At 61.7% G+C, this 20,113-nt stretch overlaps 1 protein-coding gene across 1 annotated transcript; it reads right to left on the bottom strand.

Moving 5' to 3' along the window:
* Nucleotides 1–1,330: 1,330 nt before the first annotated feature.
* GLI1 (GLI family zinc finger 1) lies at nt 1,331–10,645 on the bottom strand. Its single transcript, XM_053967411.1, has 11 exons — nt 10,549–10,645; nt 10,367–10,444; nt 9,972–10,167; nt 9,633–9,783; nt 8,666–8,767; nt 8,424–8,564; nt 7,165–7,314; nt 5,829–5,993; nt 5,246–5,494; nt 4,613–4,892; nt 1,331–4,035 (listed from the first exon to the last, which is right to left on the bottom strand). The coding sequence occupies exons 1-11, from the start codon at nt 10,643–10,645 to the stop codon at nt 1,808–1,810; spliced, it is 3,837 nt and encodes a 1,278-aa protein (XP_053823386.1). The 3' UTR covers nt 1,331–1,807.
* Between the last annotated feature and the right edge of the window lie 9,468 nt (nt 10,646–20,113).

Genomic DNA, 20,113 nt, shown 5'->3' with positions numbered 1-20,113 from the left:
GTCCCCTGTGGTGTCACGGCCATGGGGAGTGGGGCAGAAAGGGAAGCAGCGCTCAGCTGAGGAGGAAATCTGCGTCTCCGGGGTCTCGTTCTGTCCCAGGGCCCCTCTCCATCGCCACGACTCCCACTCTGGGGGTCTCACCTCCCCTCCCATCACTGCAACAAGCACCGGCTACACCGGGGCTGGCGGCTCCGGTGCCACCCAAGCGCTGTCCCCTGTGCTGTCACCGCCTCGTGGAAAGGAGCCTCAATGCCCTGAACCCTCTGAATCCCCGGGGGTCCCGCTCCCTCCCGGGACCCTGCGACTTCCAGAGGACCGAGGGGCACGCCCGGTATCCCGGAGGGCTCCAGGCCCACGGAGTCTCCGTCCGGAGAGGGATCGGCGCTCCCGGGGGCACCGCAGGACCGGGGCGGCAGCTCCGCGCTCGTTCCTCACCGGCACCGCCAGAGGGCGCCACCCGCCCGGCCCGATCGCTGCCGCGGATGAATTCCGTGTTAATTACCTGTTAATTACGGGTTAATCACAGCGTGACCAGCCTCTGGGTGTGCGGGGAAACACCCTGATTTCTATAATTGCGTAGCTTTAAGCTTTTTTTTTTGCATGCTGAATTGCGTTCAACCAAATCGTTCAAAATTGCGTCAAAGCAAGATTTGCTTATTAGTTTTGCTATTTTAAGCAAATTTTCGCATGATTTCATTGTTTTCAGCATTTTTTTTGCTGAAAAAATTGAATTGTTTTATGCACAATTGCGTTATTTAAACAAATCTTGCACACATAATTGCCTTATTTTAAGCAAATGCTGCGTTACTGCATTTTAAGTATTTTTTTCATCATCAATTGTGTTAAGTATTTTTTTGCATTATTGTGTTATAGCAAATTATACAAAATTGCATAATTTCATGGATTTTTGCCATAATTAATTGCATTATTTTATGCAATTTTTGCACCATTAATCACACGAACAAAATAATATAAAATTGCATTATTTTAACCTGGGGTTTTTCATTATTAATTACGTTATCTTAGCTATTTTTTTTTTTTGCATGAAAATGCAATTATTTTGACCCATTTTTGCATAATTAACAGCATTATTTTAAGCCGTTTGTATTATCTGAAGCATTAATTGAAGTACTGCTGACTCTGGGTCACGGCAGCACCCCAGGAACAGCTCCGGATCCCTGAGCGAGGGAGGGGAAGCTGCTGCCAGGAGGTTTTGGTCACAGAGGACCCAGGAATGCCCCTCGCCAGGACGAGATCAGGCCGGGAGCCCCTGGCAGGGGTGACAAACACACGGTCACAGTCCCCTGAGAAAGGGTTTAATGAGGGGAGGGGGCGGCACTGCTGCTGCTCTCACAGGCAGGAGGTTCGGGGGGACAGACAGACAGACAGGTATGAACACTATGTACAGGCACCCCCGCCCCACCTGTGGGGAATTGCCCCCCTGGAGCAGGGCTGGGGGCGCTTGCAGTCCTGACAGACTGGGATTTGGGGTGGGGGGCACTGGGAGCACTGGGATGGGGCCGGCCCACAGGGCGGGGGCTCTTTGGTTTCGGCGTTCAGGCACCGCGATAAGGGCCCAGTAAAACCAGTTCCCCACGCCAGAGGTCACCTGGAGGGGTGGGGCTGTATCTGGGACCCCTCCTGAACGAGGGTAGCACTCAGAGACTGGAGAAGGGGGGGCTCCAGGGGTGTTCCCCGCTTCCCCCCCAGGCACAAACGTGGGTGTGAGAAGGATTCCCACCTCTGCCCAACATGCTGGGCCCCCCCAGCTGCAGAGGTGCCCACCTGAGGGCAGGTACCCCCCCCGTTAGGACAGCGAGTTGAGGAAGTGGCTCTCCCCTGCCAGCGTGCTCAGCATGGAGCTCATGTCCCCCACTGCCATGTTGGCACCCCCAGACGAGGGCAGCAGGAGCCCCCCGGCCGGGCTGGGGGGTCCGGGCAGTGCTGCGGGGGTCTCCACGTCCTCCACAATGGCAGCGAAGTCAAGGTGCGTGTTCTCCAGGTCCAGTGAGTCCAGGCTGTTGGCCACCTGCTCCCCCGAGTCCAGGTAGTAACAGGAGGTGCCCTTGAGTCCCTCTGCGCCGTAGTGCCCGAGCCCCCCGCAGCTCGCTGCCCCCTGGCCCAGCAGCTTGTGCCCACCTTTGCCCCCCTGCCCATGGGGGCTCTGGCCTGGGTAGTACAGGGGGAGGTTCCCGGGCCCCTCGGGCACGTGGCGGGCGGGGGGCAAGCGTGGCAGGCGCCGGGCACCGGAGTCCACCCCCTCGTAGCCATGCCCCGGCTGTGCCAGGCCGCTCGGGTAGCTCAGGCTGGGTTGGTGACCGGGTGGTTTCGGGCCACCTGGAGGGTGCGGGATCATCTCGGGGTTGAAGCAGGGAGGGCTCAGGAGGTGCTGGGGCTCCGCCAGGCTCTGCAGATGATCCGCTTTGGGTTGGTAACTGCAGTACCTGGGGCTGAGGTACGGCGGGGCTGGCATGGCCTGGCACTGCCCGGGCTCGTTGCCCAGCCCCACGCCTGCCACGCTCCCCTTGGAGGGGGGCTGCTCCCCCCACATCAGCGCCTGCTGCGCCTCCACGTAGTTCCGGACCATCACCTCTTTGGTCTGCAGGGTGGGGGTCGGGGCTCTGCGGGCGCCCGGGCTGGCCATGCCCATGTACCCGCCCGGCGCGGGTCCCGCGGGGGGGTACCCGCCCGGCCCCACCTCCACGGCGTGGCCGAAGGCAGCGGGGGACGCCGGGGGCCCGGCCAGCTTGGCGCCGGGGCAGGGAGCAAGTGCTGGGCTGGGCGCTGGGTATCGCTGCTCGGATTTGATCTGGAGCCGGTTAAACCGATGCCCCCCGGAGAACTCCTGGTCCTGGCACGAGCTCACCAGTTTGGGATGCTGCCCACAGGCGCTGGGGTGGGGGTACTCGACGCTTTGGTGGGGACAGTGTGGCCCGGACATGGCGGGAGCTGCAGCACCCACACTTTGCCTGGAGCTCATCCCCAGCGTGCCCTGGGGGGGTCCAGCCCAGGGCTCCGGCACGGCCCCGTTCCCAGCAGGCAAACTGGGGAAGCGCTGGTTCATCTGGCACTGCGGGAGGGAGAACTCGGGCTGCAGCAGCCCCTCCTCCACGTCCCCGTGTGTCCCCACCATAGTCCGCTGAGCGCCGTAGATGCCACCCTGGAGCTCCACGCCAGCGCCCTGGCATGGGAAGCTTTCCTCGGGATAGCTCAGGTACTGATCCATGTCCAGCAGGCCGGATTCGGGGCCGGGGCCCCCCATGCTCTCCAGGAAGACGTTCTCGGTGATGCTGGGGGGGCGTGGGGAGAAGCCGTGGCGCTGCAGGTTGGCCTCGGAGCCGCCCAGGGGCTGCAGTGCTGTCCTGCCCGCGCCTGGCACGCTCACGTTCCCCACGCTCTTAAACCGCTGCACCCTGGGCACGGCCGGAGGCTTGGCCACCGCCCGGGCAGGGTCGCTCGCCCGTCTCACGCCGTGCCGGGGCACCAGGTGAGCAGGGACGCCGCCCGGGTAGCCGGGGTGGTCGTTGGAGCTGTGCCTCCTCAACAAGCCGTTGGCGATGCAGCGAGGTCCGGCGGGCGTGGGGTAGCCCCCGGGCACGCCACCGTGGCCACCTGCGGCCACCTGCTCCACGCCGGGCAGCGGGGTTGGCGGGGGGCCGCCCGTGGCCGCGGCGTATTTGGCCTTGAGGCGGTACCGCTGCGCCGGGGTGAGGCTGCCCACCCCCGGCAGCCCCCCGCACGCGCCGGCGTCGCCGGAGCGCCGCGACTCGTCCGGAGAGGTGGGATCGTAGCCGTCCGCCGGGCACGGCCCGCCGGGCATGGCTCCGGCCTCGCCGCCCGGGCACGGCCCGGCCAGGTACGGGGACACCAGGGACGAGCGGCGGCTGACGGTGTAGGCAGAGCTGACGGTGCTGGTGCCGCTGCTCCGGCGCTCGCCCAGGGCCACCAGGCCCAGCTCTGCCGCCGACAGCTCGGCGATGCGCCGGTGCGAGGCCGGGGGTGGCACCGGGACACCGGGCACCTCCCCGGGCAGGCCTGAGGGAGAGAAGGAGGAGTTACCCCGGGACACGGCGTGGCAATGTCGGAGCAGGGACAGGAGCCGCCTCCAGAGCTGGGATGTGGCTGTTCCGTGGTTAGAGCCCGTGAGGACAGGGAGCAGCTGGCAACAGACTAGCAGAAGCTTATTTAGGCTGGAAAAATCATGGAATGGTTTGCCTTGGGAGGGATCCTAAAGACCACCCATGTCCCACGGGCAGGTGCTCCAGCCTGGCCTTGGATGCTTCCAGGGATGGGGCAGCCCCAGCTTCTCTGGGCACCCTGTGCCAGGGCCTCCCCACCCTCCCAGGGAAGAATTCCTTCCAATATCCCACCGAACCCTGCCCTCTTTTCCAACTTGAAGCCATTCTGCCTTGTCCTGGCACTCCAGGCCCTTGTCCAAAATCCCTCTCCACTTCTCCTGAAACCCCTTTAGGGCTCTAACGTTTCCTCAGATTTTGGGGTCCGCTTCCAACACCAGCAAGGCGTGGAAACCTTTGGCTGCCAACCAGACCTCTGCACACACTTCCCATGGGCCAGGCCCCACAACCCACGGGGAGAGGCACCCCGATCTCACCGGCTCCGGGGATGGGTGGCAGGTTCAGGCCTTTGGAAGCCGCTGGTTTCCTCAGCTGCTTCAGTTTGTCGATGCGAAGGTTCTCCAGTTTGTGGAGGGCCATGAGCCCCGAGGTGCCCATGGGCTCCCCGGGCACCACGTCCTCCAGAGTGGACAGGTCCTCGTAGCTGCCGCCGGCGTTTCCTGCCATCTCCACGCCGCTGTCGTTGTTGGTGGTGCTGCCCAGGGGCGAGTGGTCGCTGCTGCACGAGGACTGCCCACCCGGGCTGGGCTGCGGCTTCTGGGGAGAACCAGAGTGAGTCAAGGGAAAGGGGTCAAGCACCCAGGACACACTTGGAATCATCATGAAGGTTGGAAAAGCCTCTGAGATCACCGAGTCCAGCTATTAACCCAACACTGCCGTGCTCACCACTAAACCACGTCCCCAAGTGCCACATCCCAGAGTTTTTTGGACACTTCACCAGGGATGGTGATTCCATAGGGCAGCCCATTCCAGTGCCTGACAACAAAGAAATTTTCCCTAATATCCAACCCTGGAACAACCTGAGGCTGTTTTCTCCTGTCCTATCACTTGGGGGTGACCTCCCACCACCAAACCCTCCCTCCTTCCTCCGTTAGCCCCGCGGTCCTCACCAAGGCCAGCTCAGGCACCAGGAGTTTCCCCTCGTCCTTCCGAGCCTCGCTGGGGCCGTTTGCATCCTTCTCCTGCTTCATGTCCGGGGGAGCGCTGGGGGTGGGCAGTGCCCGGCCCGGCCCCACGTCCCCTCGGTGCTTTTTGGTGACGTGGGCGTCGGGGCCGTGCACGGTCTTGACGTGTTTCCGCAGGGAGCTGGGGTCCGTGTAGCGCTTGGTGCAGCCCGGAATCTTGCACACGTACGGCTTCTGCCCCGAAAACCAGCAGGCACGGAGGAGGGAGGCTGTCAGCTCCAACTACAGCCCCCTCCCCAAAAGTAAAACCCCCCCTTGCCACCCTCTGGAGAGAGCTGAGGGTGGCATTAAAGCCACGGGGGTGAGTCCCCGTGGTGGGCGCACGGTGAGCTCAGGAAGGCAGAGGAAGGAGTAAAGGGATGCCAGGGGGAATGCTGCTGATGAAGGAGATGTTTAAAGCAGGAAAAGAGGGAGCTGGGGCACACAGGGGCAGAACGCAGGGATGTGAGGAGTTCTCAGGGGACAGGAATGATCCGGGAGCACACGGGGAGCCCTGCTGGGGCCGTACCTCGTTGGAGTGGGTGCGGTTTTGGTGCTTGGCGCGGTCGGAGGCGTTGGAGAAGGCCTTGTTGCAGCCCTCGTGCTCACACACGTAGGGTTTCTCCCCCGTGTGCGAGCGCAGGTGAGTCTTGAGGTTCTCCAGGCGGGAATAGGCCTTGTTACAGCCCTCGAACTGCGGCGGAGCGGGTGGGACGCGTCACACGCCGTCACCAGCCTTGCACCACGTCACCCCACGTCATCCCGCATCCCACAGCCCCGGCACGTCTGCCAGGGACTCCCATCTCACCTCCCAACACCTCTGCCCTCCTCAGTGCACCCTCACCGTGGCACAGCCCTTCACCCTGGGGTTGTTCTGTGCCACCTCCTTCTGTCCCTGTCCATGGCAGCCCCTCAGAGCGTCCCCACGGGGAAAGCCCAAACTGGGACTGACAGCAACACCCAGCTGCCCACCCTGACTTCAATTCAGGAGCATATTCCAAAGCATGGGACAGCGCTGGGGCCATGTGACTCTGGGTTTAGATGGGATTTTGAGAAGAAATCCCTCCCTGTGAGCATGGGGAGGCCTGGCACAAGATGCCCAGAGAAGCTGGGGCTGCCCCATCCCTGGAAGTGTCCAAGGCCAGGCTGGACAGAGTTTGGAGCAGCCTGGGAGAGTGGAAGGTGCCCCTGTCCATGGCAGGGGGTGGGATGGGATGAGCTTTAAGGTGCCTCTAACCCCAAAACATTCCAGGAGCCCCATACCTGTACCCACCTGGGCCCACCCCCTTCTGCCACCCGGGCTCCAGCTGCTACACTTGCGTGGGAAATGGATTTGGTAGAAAATTCTTAAAGCTTGACAGAAGGCTCACGTAGTGTGTATTTGTATGCAAACTTTGAGATAAGAAATGTTGACTTAGAAATGTTATGGAATAGGACAGACATTGTTGAGAGAGAAATTAAACTAGAAATAAGTTTTAAAGGATGGTCTTGTAAATAAGACTGGATATTTTGGAGAAATAGAACTGTGAAAGATGCATTGTAGTAGGACTTAGGAGGGGTAATTTTAGATGATTAAAGTATTTGTAGTATGGTGTAGTAAAAGCTGATAGGCCAAAGAATGCTTATAGTGTATTGTAATTAAGAAATAATTAGCTTCTGATTGTGATGGTGCGAATTACAACATCTGTTATAATTCTCATAAGACTGAAAATACAATAAAAGTTTTTAAAATTCCTCTCTCGCCATCTCCAAGTCAAAAAAGAGCACAATCCAACACACTTGAACCCCCTCCCACGCTCTCCCCGGTCCCCCCTCATTGTCCCAGCTGACCCTTTTTGAGTTTTGAGGAGTTTTTGGCATCTCACCGTGCACTTGTGGGGTTTCTCTCCCGTGTGACGCCGCATGTGCACCACCAGCATGTACTGAGCCTTGAAGGGCCTCTGCTCCCGCGAGCACGCTGCCCAGTGGCACACGAACTCCTTCTTCTCCCCGTGGATGTGCTCGTTGTTAATGTGCTGAGGAGGGAGAGGAGCGTCACTGGTGGCACTGGGGAGGGGGACAAGGGACAGGGAGACACAGGAATGTCATGGGAGAAAGGGGATGGAGGGACTGGGAGAGGAGTGGGACGGGAGAAAGGGACAGAGGAGAGACTGGGATGGGAGAAAGAGATACAGGAGAGACTGGGATGGGAGAAAAGGACATGGACAGACTGGAATGGGAGAAAAGGACATGGACAGATGGGGATGGGAGAAAGGAGAGACTGGGATGGGAGAAAAGGACATGGACAGACTGGAATGGGAGAAAAGGACATGGACAGATGGGGATGGGAGAAAGGAGAGACTGGGATGGGAGAAAGAGATACAGGAGAGACTGGGATGGGAGAAAAGGACATGGACAGACTGGAATGGGAGAAAAGGACATGGACAGATGGGGATGGGAGAAAGGAGAGACTGGGATGGGAGAAAAGGACATGGACAGACTGGAATGGGAGAAAAGGACATGGACAGATGGGGATGGGAGAAAGGAGAGACTGGGATGGGAGAAAGAGATACAGGAGAGACTGGGATGGGAGAAAAGGACATGGACAGACTGGAATGGGAGAAAGGGACAGAGGAGAGACTGGGATGGGAGAAAAGGACATGGGCAGACTGAGATGGCAGAAAGGGACATGGACAGACTGGGATGGGAGGAAGGGACATGGACAGATGGGGATGGGAGAAAGGGACATAGAGGGACTGGGATGGCAGGTGGAGACACCAGAGCTTGGGGAAGAACAGGTCAGGTGGTGTTTGGAGGAGGCAGAGAATGCAGGGGATGTTCGAGGGATACTCTGGGAGGTCCAAGAGCAGCCAGAGGGGTCAAGGTGGTCCCAAGGATGGTCAAGGAGATATAGGAGAGTTGGAGGAAGGAAAGCTGGAGCAAAGGAGGGAGTCTGGAAGCACCAGTGGCTGAGGAGAACTGGGGGATGCACATCCCTCCCTTCCCAGGAGGGAACTTCCAGCATCATGGTGAGTTCCCAGGGTGGGACCCGGGAGGAGGAATCACGAGCTGATCCAGGGGGATGCTGCCCAGCAGCCTGAGGGCAGATTTTGGGGTGGGAACACCTTGGCAGCCCCTGACTCACGTGCACCAGCTGCTCCTGTGTGTCGAACTCCTTGGCACAGCCGTCCCAGTAGCAGTTGGTCTCATACACAGCCTCACACTCGGGTTTGCCATCCTCCTTCTCCAGCTCTTCCCGAACGTCCAGCATGCCCAGCAAGGGGTCCTGGGGGGGCATGGAGAGCTGAGCACCCCCAGGTGTGACCCCCCGGGAGTGGTGCTGGGACTGGGGGGATGAGAGGGGGGATCTGATGGCCTGGGATGTACCTGAGTGCCTGTGGATGCTGGGCTGGAGATGTCACCCTCAGATCGCTCCTCTGGGAATTTGGCACTCAGGGGGCTGCTCAGGCTCCACTCCAGCTTCAGCTGCTGCCGGGCAGGGAAGTGGGAAGCAGTGAGCAGGGAGACGGGCACCGGAACACGACTCACGTGGATGCACAGCTCACACGGACACGGCTCACACAGATCCCCACTCACACAGATCCCCACTCACACAGATCCCCACTCACACAGATCCCCACTCACACGGAACCCCAATCACATGGAACCCCACTCACACAGATCCCCACTCACACAGATCCCCACTCACACAGATCCCCACTCACATGGAACTCCAATCACAGGGATCCCCTCTCACACAGGTGCCCTCTCACAGGGATCTGTTCTCATATAGATCCCCTCCCACACGGATCCCTCTCTCACAGAGATCCCTCACATGGATCCCTCTCACACAGATCCCTCTCTCACAGAATCCCTCTCACAGAGATCCCCTCTCACACAGATCTCCTCTCACAGGGATCCCTCTCACACAGACCCACAGCTCACATGGATCCCTCTCACAGGGATCTCCTCTCACACAGATCATACTCACACCGATCCCCTCTCACGCAGATCCCTCTCACACTGATCCCTCTCACAGGGATCCCTCTCACAGGGATGGGAGAAATGGATCCCTCTCACAGGGATCTCCTCTCACACAGATCACACTCACACCGATCCCCTCTCACGCAGATCCCTCTCACACTGATCCCTCTCACAGGGATCCCTCTCACAGGGATGGGAGAAATGGATCCCTCTCACAGGGATCTCCTCTCACACAGATCACACTCACACCGATCCCCTCTCACACTGATCCCTCTCACACTGATCCCCCTCACAGGGATCCCCTCTCACAGAGATCCCCCTCACAGAGATCCCCCTCACAGGGATCCCCCTCACAGGGATCCCCCCGTACCTGGCAGTGTTTCAGGGCCCCACGAGCGGCTGGCTGGTGCAGCAGCCCCGGGCGCGCGGGCAGCTCGTGGGAGCTGCAAGGTGGGGGAGGCGTGTACAGGTGGCCTTGGCCCTTCTGCTGCCCAGGTGGGCTCTGGTACCCCAGGGACGGGCTGTGGAGAGCAGGGGGACGAGCAGGTGACACCGTCAGGAGACAAGAGTGAGGTCTGCCGAGCCAGGGATCCCCACCATCCCCTTCCCCACCATCCCACCCTGCTCCCGGCTCTTCCCCAAGGTGGGAACGGGCGCCCAGCTCCCAGCCAGGCTCCCAGCTGCCAGGGGGCTGAGGGCAGGTGCCCACCTGATGGTGCTGATGGACAGGTGGCCGTAGGAGCCGCCGGCGGAGGCGCAGCGGGAGTTGATGAAGGCGACGAGGGAGTTGGGGGAGGTGCGGATCACGGTCTGCAGGTCGATGCTGGAGTCGGACAGAGGGGAGATGGACAGTGCCCGCTTCTTCCCCAGCTTTCCTGCGCCACGGGGCGTGGAGAACCGGGAGCCTGGGGGGGCAGAGCAGGGGGCACTGCCCTCAGCAAGGTCCTGGGGGGCTGGAGACAGCCCAAGGACACACACCTCATGTTTGGAGGCTGCAGGAGCGCCCCAAGTGTGCCAGTTCACTTTGGATTTGGAAGAGGGAGATGCTTAACCCCCTCTACGGAATCCCCCCTGCCTCACGGCCCCCCAAAACCGGAGACTCACCATCACCAGGGTGTTCAGCTCCTGGTGCCAGCCCATACCCACGGTGTCCGGGCTGATGGCACACGGGGAAATCAAGTCCTGGAGGAAGGAGGACAGGTGAGTTGGGTGTGGGAGAGGGACCCCCGAACCACCCCTGACCTCGGGGGGTGAATCCAGATCCTGGAGCCCCCACCATGACCCACCTGGTGGTCCCGGGGCGGCGGGAGCTGGCCCGTGGGGTGGGTGCAGGCAGCAGTGTTCGCTGTAGCCGGCGGCCTGGGGTCCCGCGGGGTCGAACATGTCGCGGTGGGGCCCGGGGGTGTCTCAGGGGCACACCGGGGTGTCTCAGGGGCACATCGGGGCGGCGGCGGGGCCCGGGGGGCGGCGGGGCCCGGGGGGCGCACGGGGACCTGGGGGGGGCGGGGGGGGGGAAGAGGTTGGATTTGGCCGCCAGGGGGCGCCGCAGCACGCGGGACCCCGCGCTCCCCGGGACTGGATTGAAGCTGAAATAGGGGAAGTTTGGGGATTTTGGGAAGGAATTCCTCCCTGCGAGGGTGGGCAGGCCCTGGCACAGGGTGCCCAGAGAAGCTGTGGCTGCCTCTGGAACCCTGGAAGTGCCCAAAGCCAGGTTGGACGGTGCTTGGAGCAACCTGGGATAGTGGAAGGTGTCCTTGCCTATGGTGAGGGGACAGAACGTGATTTTAAAGTTTTAAGGTGCCTTCCAACCCAAACCATTCCGGGATTCTGGGATTCTGTGAAATGGAAAAGCGAGGCACAGCCGGAACCGTTCCGGGGCCAAGGACCAGAACTGGCTCCCTACTCCTCCCTTCCCAGGGATTCTCCAGCATTTGCAGGTCCCACCCAGCCCTGCCTTGCCCGTGGGTCCCCACCCTGCCCGCGGGTCCCCACCCTGCCCTGTCCCACCCACGCATCGCGCCCCTGCCACGGGGCTCAGCCCAGCCCACCGCCGATCCCTGCCTGTGGGGTCCTGCCCGGAGCCTGGTCCCGCCCCCAGCCGGGGCCACCATTCCGCCCCCAATGCACCCCAACCCCCTGGTCACCATGGTGCCCCCCTACTCCGTTCCCACTCACGGCCCCTGTCTTGCCCCCCAAGTCCATCTCCATCCAGGGCCACCATCCTGCGCCCATCCATTCCCACCCCCCGGTCCCTGTCCTGCCCCTGGACCCCGAGGGAAGGACAGGAGCAGGAGAAGCCACCACAGATTGGGTGGCGCTGGGAACAAGGGCTCCTTCCCCCTCAGCTTCCCCCTTTGAGACACGGGGAATCGCCCCAAACAAGGGGTCTGGGGGAGTGGGAGCCCCTCACCCCGCTGGGAAAAGCGCGGGGTTGCGTTTGGAGCCGGGGGGGCGAGGGGGGCAGCAATTCTTCCGCATGAGTTGCCCCTTTGAAAGCTCGTCTAGGGGCTTTGTGAGAGTGTCAGGCAGGAAGAATGGAGGGGGGGGGGGCAGCGGGGCAGGCAGAGGGGAGGGGGCTGCCCAGGAAGGTGGTGGAACTGGGGGGGAAAAGGGGAAAGAGAGACGAGGAGGAAACAGGGGGCAGAGAAGGGGGCTCTCACCTGTCCCCTGGGCCTGGGCTCGCAGGAGAGTTTGGGGATTAGCCCCGGGGAAACCTCCCACCTGCCCTCACCCTGCCAGGGCTAACGAGGTTTGCAAGCCCTTCCCCTAAAGTTTGTGGGGTTACGGGGTGACCCCAGCCCCCCAAGCCTCTGTGCACGCTGCTGCTCAGGTGAGCGTGCACACACAAATGCAAGCAGGGATGTGTGATCCAACTCACCAGAGAGGTGCACGTGTTTAGATGAAAAATCCTCAAAACCAGACAAAAACCTCACGTAATGTGCATCTACATATAAACTTTTAGATAAAATATACTTAGAAATACTTAAAGTATACTTAGAAATAGAGTACTTAGTAAATACTTACTTAAAAATACTTAGTTAATACTTACTTAAAAATACTTAGTTAATACTTACTTAAAAATACTTAGTTAATACTTAAAAAATACTAAGAAATACTTAAAATATACTTAGAAATAGATTAAGACAAACATTGTTAAAAGAGAAATAAAACTAGAAACAAGTTTCAAATGCTTGAAAGCGCATTATAAGCCAAGAAACGTTTATAATGCATTGTAATTAAGAAACAGCTTCTGATTGTGATGATGTGAATTATAACATCTGTATTGTCTCACACTTCACATGAGACTGAAAATGGAATAAAAGTTTTTCAAACACCTCTCAGCTGCCCCATCTCCGGGTCAGAGAAGAGCATAATCTGACAAATGTGCACCTGGGAGGTGATGGGGGTTGGGGCTCAGCAAACCCCCACCTCCCCCTCCCCACCACCATCACCTGAGACCCCCGGTTGCCCTGGTGACCATCAGCCCTTGTCCCCCTGCTCTGGGCAGTCCCGGAGCACGGGTTCACACACCTGCAGAGCGACCTCGTGCAGTCACGGGGCACCTGTGTGACAGCAGCACGCCCGCAGGGGCAGGTACGGCCAGGGGAACACACACGGAGCTCGGGTGCACAGGTAAACACACACGGCACAGGGACAGACACAGCACGGGCCGGGAGAGATCTCAGAGCTCATCCTGTTCCACGAGCAGAGACACCTTCCGCTAGCCCAGGTGGCTCCAAGCCCCGTCCAAACTGGCCTGGGACGTTTCCAGGCTTCCACCCGCGTGCCCAGCGTGTCACTGCACGTGGGAACGCGCAGGTATAGCACAGCTCACGCTGTCCCCACCTCAGCACCCCCGTATTTTCACGCCACCTCCCTGCCCGGGGCTGTGCCCCCCTTTTTTTTTTGCTCCTCCAGCACCCCCCGTGCCAGCCCTGGGGGGCTCTGGGCCCCAGCTCCAGCGAGGTGCAGCGGGAGCGTGAGGGTCCCGCCGTGCTGAGGCAGCGCTGGGTGAAGTGGGGAGGGCTTTGATGAGCAGGGCCAGCCTGGCAAGGTGGGTGCCAGGTGGGTGCCAGGTGGGCGCCAGGTGGCATTTCCCCAATCCCCCACATCCTCAGAGCACCAGCACACGACAAGGGGCGGCTACACAACACCAAAACCACCCCAAAACCACCGGTCCGAGCCGCAGGATGCTCCCCCCAACCCACGGGGTCCACAGGGGCTCCCCAAACCACGGTGGCCCCCCGAGCCGAGGGGGCTGGATGGGGCCGGGATCGCTGGGAGCCAATGGGAAGCGATGGGAAGCCACGGGAAGCAATGGGAACCATCCGGCGTCTCGCCCACCGCCGCGCTCGCCTCCCCCGCCGGCCGCACACCGCCGCGGCCCACCCAAGTCGCAGCCTTTGGGCATAAATTTGAGAGCCAGGCGCAGGCGGGATGAGGGGAATCTTCCCTCGCTCTCCTCCTGCCAAGAAACTCAAACTGAAACACATTCCTGCTCCTCTCTGCCAAGAAAACCAGGAGCGCAGCCAGCGGCGGGAGCTCTCGGAGCAGGGCTGGCTCCAGACGCCGAAACGCGGAGCGGGAGGGGGTCAGGGCTGGCCGCCCCCCTCCCCCCCCCAGCTCCTCGCCTTTTATTTCCTGCAAACACATCTAAAATCTGTCATCTGGCTCCAGTTTCCTGAGGACACTGGGGAACGGGGCCGGGGGGAGAGGGGAGGAGATGGATGGGGGAAGGCAGAGGCAGAAAGGGGACGGAGGGAGCTTATGGGGTGGGACGATGGGATGGTGACACCGAGGGGTGGTGGGGCAGAGCTGGTGGGGAGGTGGGAGACAGACGTGGGCACTGACAGCCCGGGCAGACCGGAAGAGGAGGAGGAGGAGGAGGAGAAGGCTGCGATTCCCCCCCTCCAGCACCCCACGATGGGGCAGACCCCCACCGCAGCTCCCCACCACACCCTGGACGGGACAGACCCCCCCCACTCGAGCGCCCCGCGACACTGCAGACCCCCCCTCCTGCTCCCACGGGCACCGAGAACGCTCCCACTCCCCCCCCCGACCGCAGTGGGTGCAGCAGGGCGGCTCCCGCCCCTCCCAGCCCCCGGGGGTGACCGGGGGTCCCCGCGCCCCCGGCCCCGGCAGGGTTAACCGCCCCGGAGCCCCACTGTGGAGGAATGTGATGTCAGGGCTGGATTAGCCCCGCGATCCCACAGCCCGGCCGCGCTGAGCTGTGTGTGGCACAATCCATCACCCGCCGGCACAGCCCCCGGCGTGGGGGGCCGGGGGGGCTCGGGGGGGGGGGGGCTGCGTGCGTGGGGCAGCCGCGCTGCTGTCAGCGCCTGTGTGAACACACGTGTTTTCTGCGTGTCTGCGTGTGTGCCAGGGGATTTGGGTTTACGGGGGAGTGGTTTGTGGGGTCGATGTCAGGATGGTGATGCCGGTGGATGCTGGGAGCAGAGAAACCCCGAAATCGAGGGGTGGTGGGAGCAGAGACACCCCAAAACTGATGGGTGGTGGGAACAGAGACACCCCAAAATCGAGGAGGGGTGGGAGCAGAGACAGCCCAAACCTGATGGGTGGTGGGAGCAGAGACACCCCAAAATCGAGGAGGGGTGGGAGCAGAGACAGCCCAAACCTGATGGGTGGTGGGAGCAGAGACACCCCAAAATCGAGGAGTGGTGGGAGCAGAGACACCCCAAAATCGAGGAGGGGTGGGAGAAGAGACACCCCAAACCTGATGGGAGATGGAGCTGGGATGGTGGGAAGGAGGGAGGGAGGCAGATGCAGCCCTGGGAATGCAGGGACACAGGGATGCGTGTCCGTGTGCTCGTGTCCACACACGTGTGGGATGTGCACAATGTGGGGAGCTGCGACATCTGACGGGGGCCCGGTCACCCCAAATCCTCACTCAGGGAGGAGCGAGGGAGGGACAGAGCAGAGAGAACAGGCAGAGGGAAGAGTGGGGTGGTGTGACAGGGCCACGGTGGGGACACACCCCAAAAGACCCCTCTGCACCCTTTTATCAGGACAGCCAGGGTCTGCACTGGGGTGGGCAAAGCCCTGAGCCCACCACAGGCACCCCAACACCCCCAACCCACCCAACCCTAACCCCGACCCTAAACCTGGGCTGCAAGTCTCCTGCCTGGCAGGGATCTGCTAGGAGCCAATGCTCACTTGTGCCAGCAGCAGTCCGGGACCACGGGGACACATCCCAGCTGCCGGCCGGGGCAGGCTCTGGCAGGGTCGCTCCCATCCTCCCTCGTGCTGCACAGCCGCAGCAAAGAGCTGGAGATTCCCCACGGAACAAACACCTTTTGAGCCGCAGGAGCTTCAGCCCGAGCTGGGAACTGCTTCCCCTGACCCCACATCTTTCTGGACTCTGCCTGCAGCAGAAGCGACGTGTGGAACCCCCGCCCGCCGGCCCCGGCCCCCCCCCCCCACGTTAGGCCGGGCTTTAGGGCCAGCCCCAGCCCCTCCGCATGGGGCAGCTAATCTGCCCAGGAGCGCGGCTCCACAAAGCACATCGCTTCAGGTTCAGGGGGTCTGAAAGGGGACGACTCAGGGTCATGATCCCGTGCTGGTGGGGGCTGCCAAGCTCGTTCCAAGGTGGTCCCTGGCCTGGAAAAGCTGAGGCAAGGAAGAACCAGCTTAACACTGGGGACAGGAGACGTTTGTGCTGGTGTGGAGGGAAAGGAGCAGACACATCACTGCCAGGACAGACCTGGGACATCCCAGACTCCATCCTCCCTGTCCCAGCCCTGTCACACATCCTCATTCCCCACCCAATCCCGAAATTCTTCTCTGCCATTCGCACCGCTCCCAGGGAAGATCAGAGATCCCTCCCCAGCCCACCCACCCCTCCAGGTGTCCCCCAGAACCCCAGTGCCACATCTCAGGGGACAAAACCATCTACCCCTCTCTCCCACGTGCACCCACACCCACCCAGGGCCGTGCACTGACACGTCTCTGGACGTGTTAACACACGCTGACACACGTGTGCTTCGGGGGAGGAAAAGCAGGCAGCCGGGTCTGCGTATCCAGGGCAGGGATAACCCACGGAGTGGGGCTGCAGGCTCCCTGGGAAGAAGGGATTCCCAGCCCTCCACCACAGCCGAGCTGCTCAGGAAGCCGTGACAGGCCAGGCAGGGGTGGGGGGGCTCCATAGGTGGTCCCCAGGCAGGCGGGAGACCCTCGCTGCACGTTGTTTGCTTTGGCCCCCAGCACACGCTACCCCCCAAATCACTCCCCTAAAGCCACATCCCTGGCCCACACCTTCACCAGGCTGGAGGCTGGGTGGGGGCAAGGTTTTGGGGTGGAGGTGAGGGGGGCACACACATGGCAGCAGCTGCTGTAAGGAATTTTTATGCTTCCCTCTTCCTCCCCGGCGCTGGAGGGAAGCAACAACACGGAACATGTGGGACCCATAAAAGCCCAGCTCTGAGTCACGGCTGTGGGAGCCCCTGGCAGGCACCACTCCCTCCTGTGGCATCAAGAACTGTCCCATCCCAGCTGGGCAGGCTGGGGACATCCTGGACATCCTGGCATCCCGGGGGATCGAAGGTCAGACATGTCAAGAGGCAAAATCCCCCTCTCAGGGGCCTGACACTGAGCCTGTTCCTACCCCAACAAGCCCCTCCTGCAGGATTCCCCCAGGATGGGAACAGGAGGATGTGCAGGACCCAGAAGGGGCTCTGGCACCCGCCAAAGGATGGGATACACAACAGGAATCCTGTTAATCTGTGGAATTACCTTTGGCTTGACATGCTGAGCACGGAGCACCCTTGGGGATTTAGGGGCCTTATTGGGGCAGGAGACCCCTCTGTCTGCTGCGAGGTGGAGGTGTGAGTGTCCTCAGGCTGTTCCCAAAATCCCCAGCCATGATTTGCCTGCTGGGATACATTTGTCTCTCCTGAAGTATCTGCCACGAGTGGTGGTGGTGGCTTGTTCCTTGGCTGGAGACTTGCTCTGTCCCCACACAGCAATTCCATCCCCTCTAGGATGTCCTCTGCCACCCCAGGGCCACCAGCCAGAGCTCTGCTTCCATAAATCCTGGCCAGGAGTTGGTCAGTGGGGTTCTACCACCTGGAGACATCCCCCCAGCCTCACCCTGGATGCAGCAGAGCTGAAACGCGACTCTATTTTGTGACTTGTTCCCACTCCGAGGCAGCTCTTTCATTTTATTTTATCAGCTGTTCACCCTGCCTTGTCCGGCAGCTTCCCAAGGCTTTGGATGTTCCATAAGGATTGGGGTGAGCTCGCTGTGGTGCTGTAGGAACCCTCCAGTCTCACGATGGACCAGGCCATCCAACCCCTGGCCCTGAACAGGGGACAACAAAAAATCCCACCTGGATTTCGTTGGGATCCCACAAAATCCAAAAATCCTGCCTGGGAGTGGCATCCAGACACTTCTTGAAGTGTTCACACGTGAACATGTGCACGGTGTGTGCAGGAGGGCACCTGTGCAGGTGTGGGGACACGTGTGCAGCAGGTTGGAAGGGTGGGAAGAGCAGCTCTGCCCCTGGATAATGGGCTGGCACCGTGGCTGGAGCTTTGGGATGTCCCCAGGAGTGTCCCAGGTGCTCTGGGTGAAGGACAGGACGTCCCCAAGAGTGTCCCAGGTGCTCTGGGTGAAGAACAGAACGTCCCCAAGAGTGTCCCAGGTGCTCTGGGTGAAGAACAGAACGTCCCCAAGAGTGTCCCAGGTGCTCTGGGTGAAGAACAGAACGTCCCCAAGAGTGTCCCAGGTGCTCTGGGTGAAGAACAGAACGTCCCCAAGAGTGTCCCAGGTGCTCTGGGTGAAGGGCCCTCATTTCTTCCACCCACCTGCCCTTGGAATCATGGAGTCATTAAGGTTGGAAAAGCCTCCCAGATCGTCAAATCCAACCTTAACCCAGCGTTGACACGGCAACCACCAGCCCACGTCCCCAAGTGCCACATCCACATGAGTTTTGAGCAATTCCTGGGATGGTCAATCCACCACTGCCTTGGGCAGCCTGTGCCAGTGCCTGATCACCCTTCCAGTGAAGGAATTTTCCTTAATATCCAATCTGAACCCGCCGTGCTGCAGCTTCCCAGGTTGCGGACAGCGAGGCACGGATCCCACCCGGAGCCTGAGCTCCCCGCCCGCCTCTCCACGGCCTGTCCCGCCCGGACGGCGCGTCACAAGGTGTCCGTGCTGACTCACTCCGGGATGGAAACTTCTCTACTCCGGGGAGATCCTCGCAGCTCAGCCAGCTCCAGCTCGGAGTTTATTCCACCACCTCCCACCACACCAGCCCTGGGGGCCCGGAGACGCTCGGCTCTCAACCTGCCCTTGGTTTTGGGATGGAAAAGACCCTGGAGTATGGGGGAGATGAGGATCCCCCCAAGCAACCAGACCCTGTCCCGCACAGAGGCAGCCTCTGCCTCAGCTGGACACAGCAGGAAAACTGGAAAGCTTTCCTAGGTCTGAATTTCTGAAGAAACTTCATCCAGCTGCTTCCTCCTCCCTTCCCCCAGAGCCCAGTGCCCACCCGCATCCATCGGCTCAGGTTTGGCACACGCAGAAGAGCGGGAGGAAACTCCTGGAATCAGGGTGTTCAACAGCATCTGCCAGGTCCCCAAATCACTTCCAGGGCCGGGAGCAGGACCCCAGCTGTGGCTGGAGTATGCAGTAGTTTCCCAGTCCCCAGACGCAGCATTGGAATGCCACAGCCACTCCTCAGCCGCCTTCTCTCTGTCCTCACCATCCTCCCAGGAGAGGCTGCAGCCCTCGGACTGCCAGCACAGGGCTGGGTGTCCCCCAAATTCCACAGCCATCGCTCAGCTCCGTCCTCCCCATCCTCTCCATCCCCATCCTCTCGGGAGAGGCGCAGCCCCCGCGCCGTTACTGCAGCGCCGAGTGCCATCACACGGCCTGGCAGGACATCAGGGGGCCGGGAGCACCCATTATCCCCGCGCCAAGCCCTCGGAGCCGTGCCAGGGCCCCGGGAACAGCGGGTGCTGCCGGTGGGCTCCATCCGGCCGCTCCGGCCCTGGGGCCACCCCCGTGCCCCGCCACAGCTCCAGGGTGCGGAGGCCCACGAGGCGGGTGCTGGAGCACTGCGGACACCGCGGCCGGAGGGATACGAGGCTCAGGGTGGCCAGGGGCTGGCAGGGTGGGTGGCACAGCTGGCACAGCCCCTCGGGACAGTCGTGCGGCTGCTGCGTCACCGCGGCCGGGACAGCAACTTTCACTTGGTTGCTGCTCCCAGTCCAACACCCCCAATGCAGGCAGAGCCGGCAGCACCCAGCAGCGCCCAGCAGCGCCCAGCAGCACCCAGCAGTCCTCAGAGCCCCCCAGCTCCGAACCAGCCTCTCCCTTCCGCGAGCTGCGAGCGGCTCCACCGGCCCGGTGCGGCCGTCCCAGCCCACCCACACACCGACCCAATCTCCCACCCACCGGGCGCTCAAAGCGCGGCGGGAGCGTGCGGACGTGGGCGGGAGCACGAGGGGACGTGACGGGGCACGCGTGGGGCTGATCCCCTCTGCCCGCCCCGCGTGGCCGGTCCCCCCACGCCGGGAGCCCCGGTGGAAGTCCCGGTCCCCCCGCGGAGCCCACAGGACGGCCCGAAGAGAGATCGGCGCCATCCCGGGAGCGAGGATCCCGCGGCCCGGACCCGCCCGACGGCTCCTACCTCCGGGGGGGGCTCTGAGCGGCCCCGGGTGGGCCGGCGGCTCCGGCGGCTCCGTGTCCCCCGTTCCCCCGGTGGCGTTGGCGGCGGTTCGGTCTGGGAGAGAAGCGGCACATCCAGGGGGGACGGCGGCGGCCGGGATGGGGCGGGACGGGACGGGACGGGACGGCGCCCCCCGCACTCCCCCGGCCCGCCCCGG

The sequence above is a fragment of the Vidua chalybeata genome, chromosome 30 (assembly GCF_026979565.1).
Source record: "Vidua chalybeata isolate OUT-0048 chromosome 30, bVidCha1 merged haplotype, whole genome shotgun sequence".
Taxonomy (NCBI): domain Eukaryota; kingdom Metazoa; phylum Chordata; class Aves; order Passeriformes; family Viduidae; genus Vidua; species Vidua chalybeata.
This window is presented reverse-complemented; position numbering and strand designations above follow the sequence as displayed.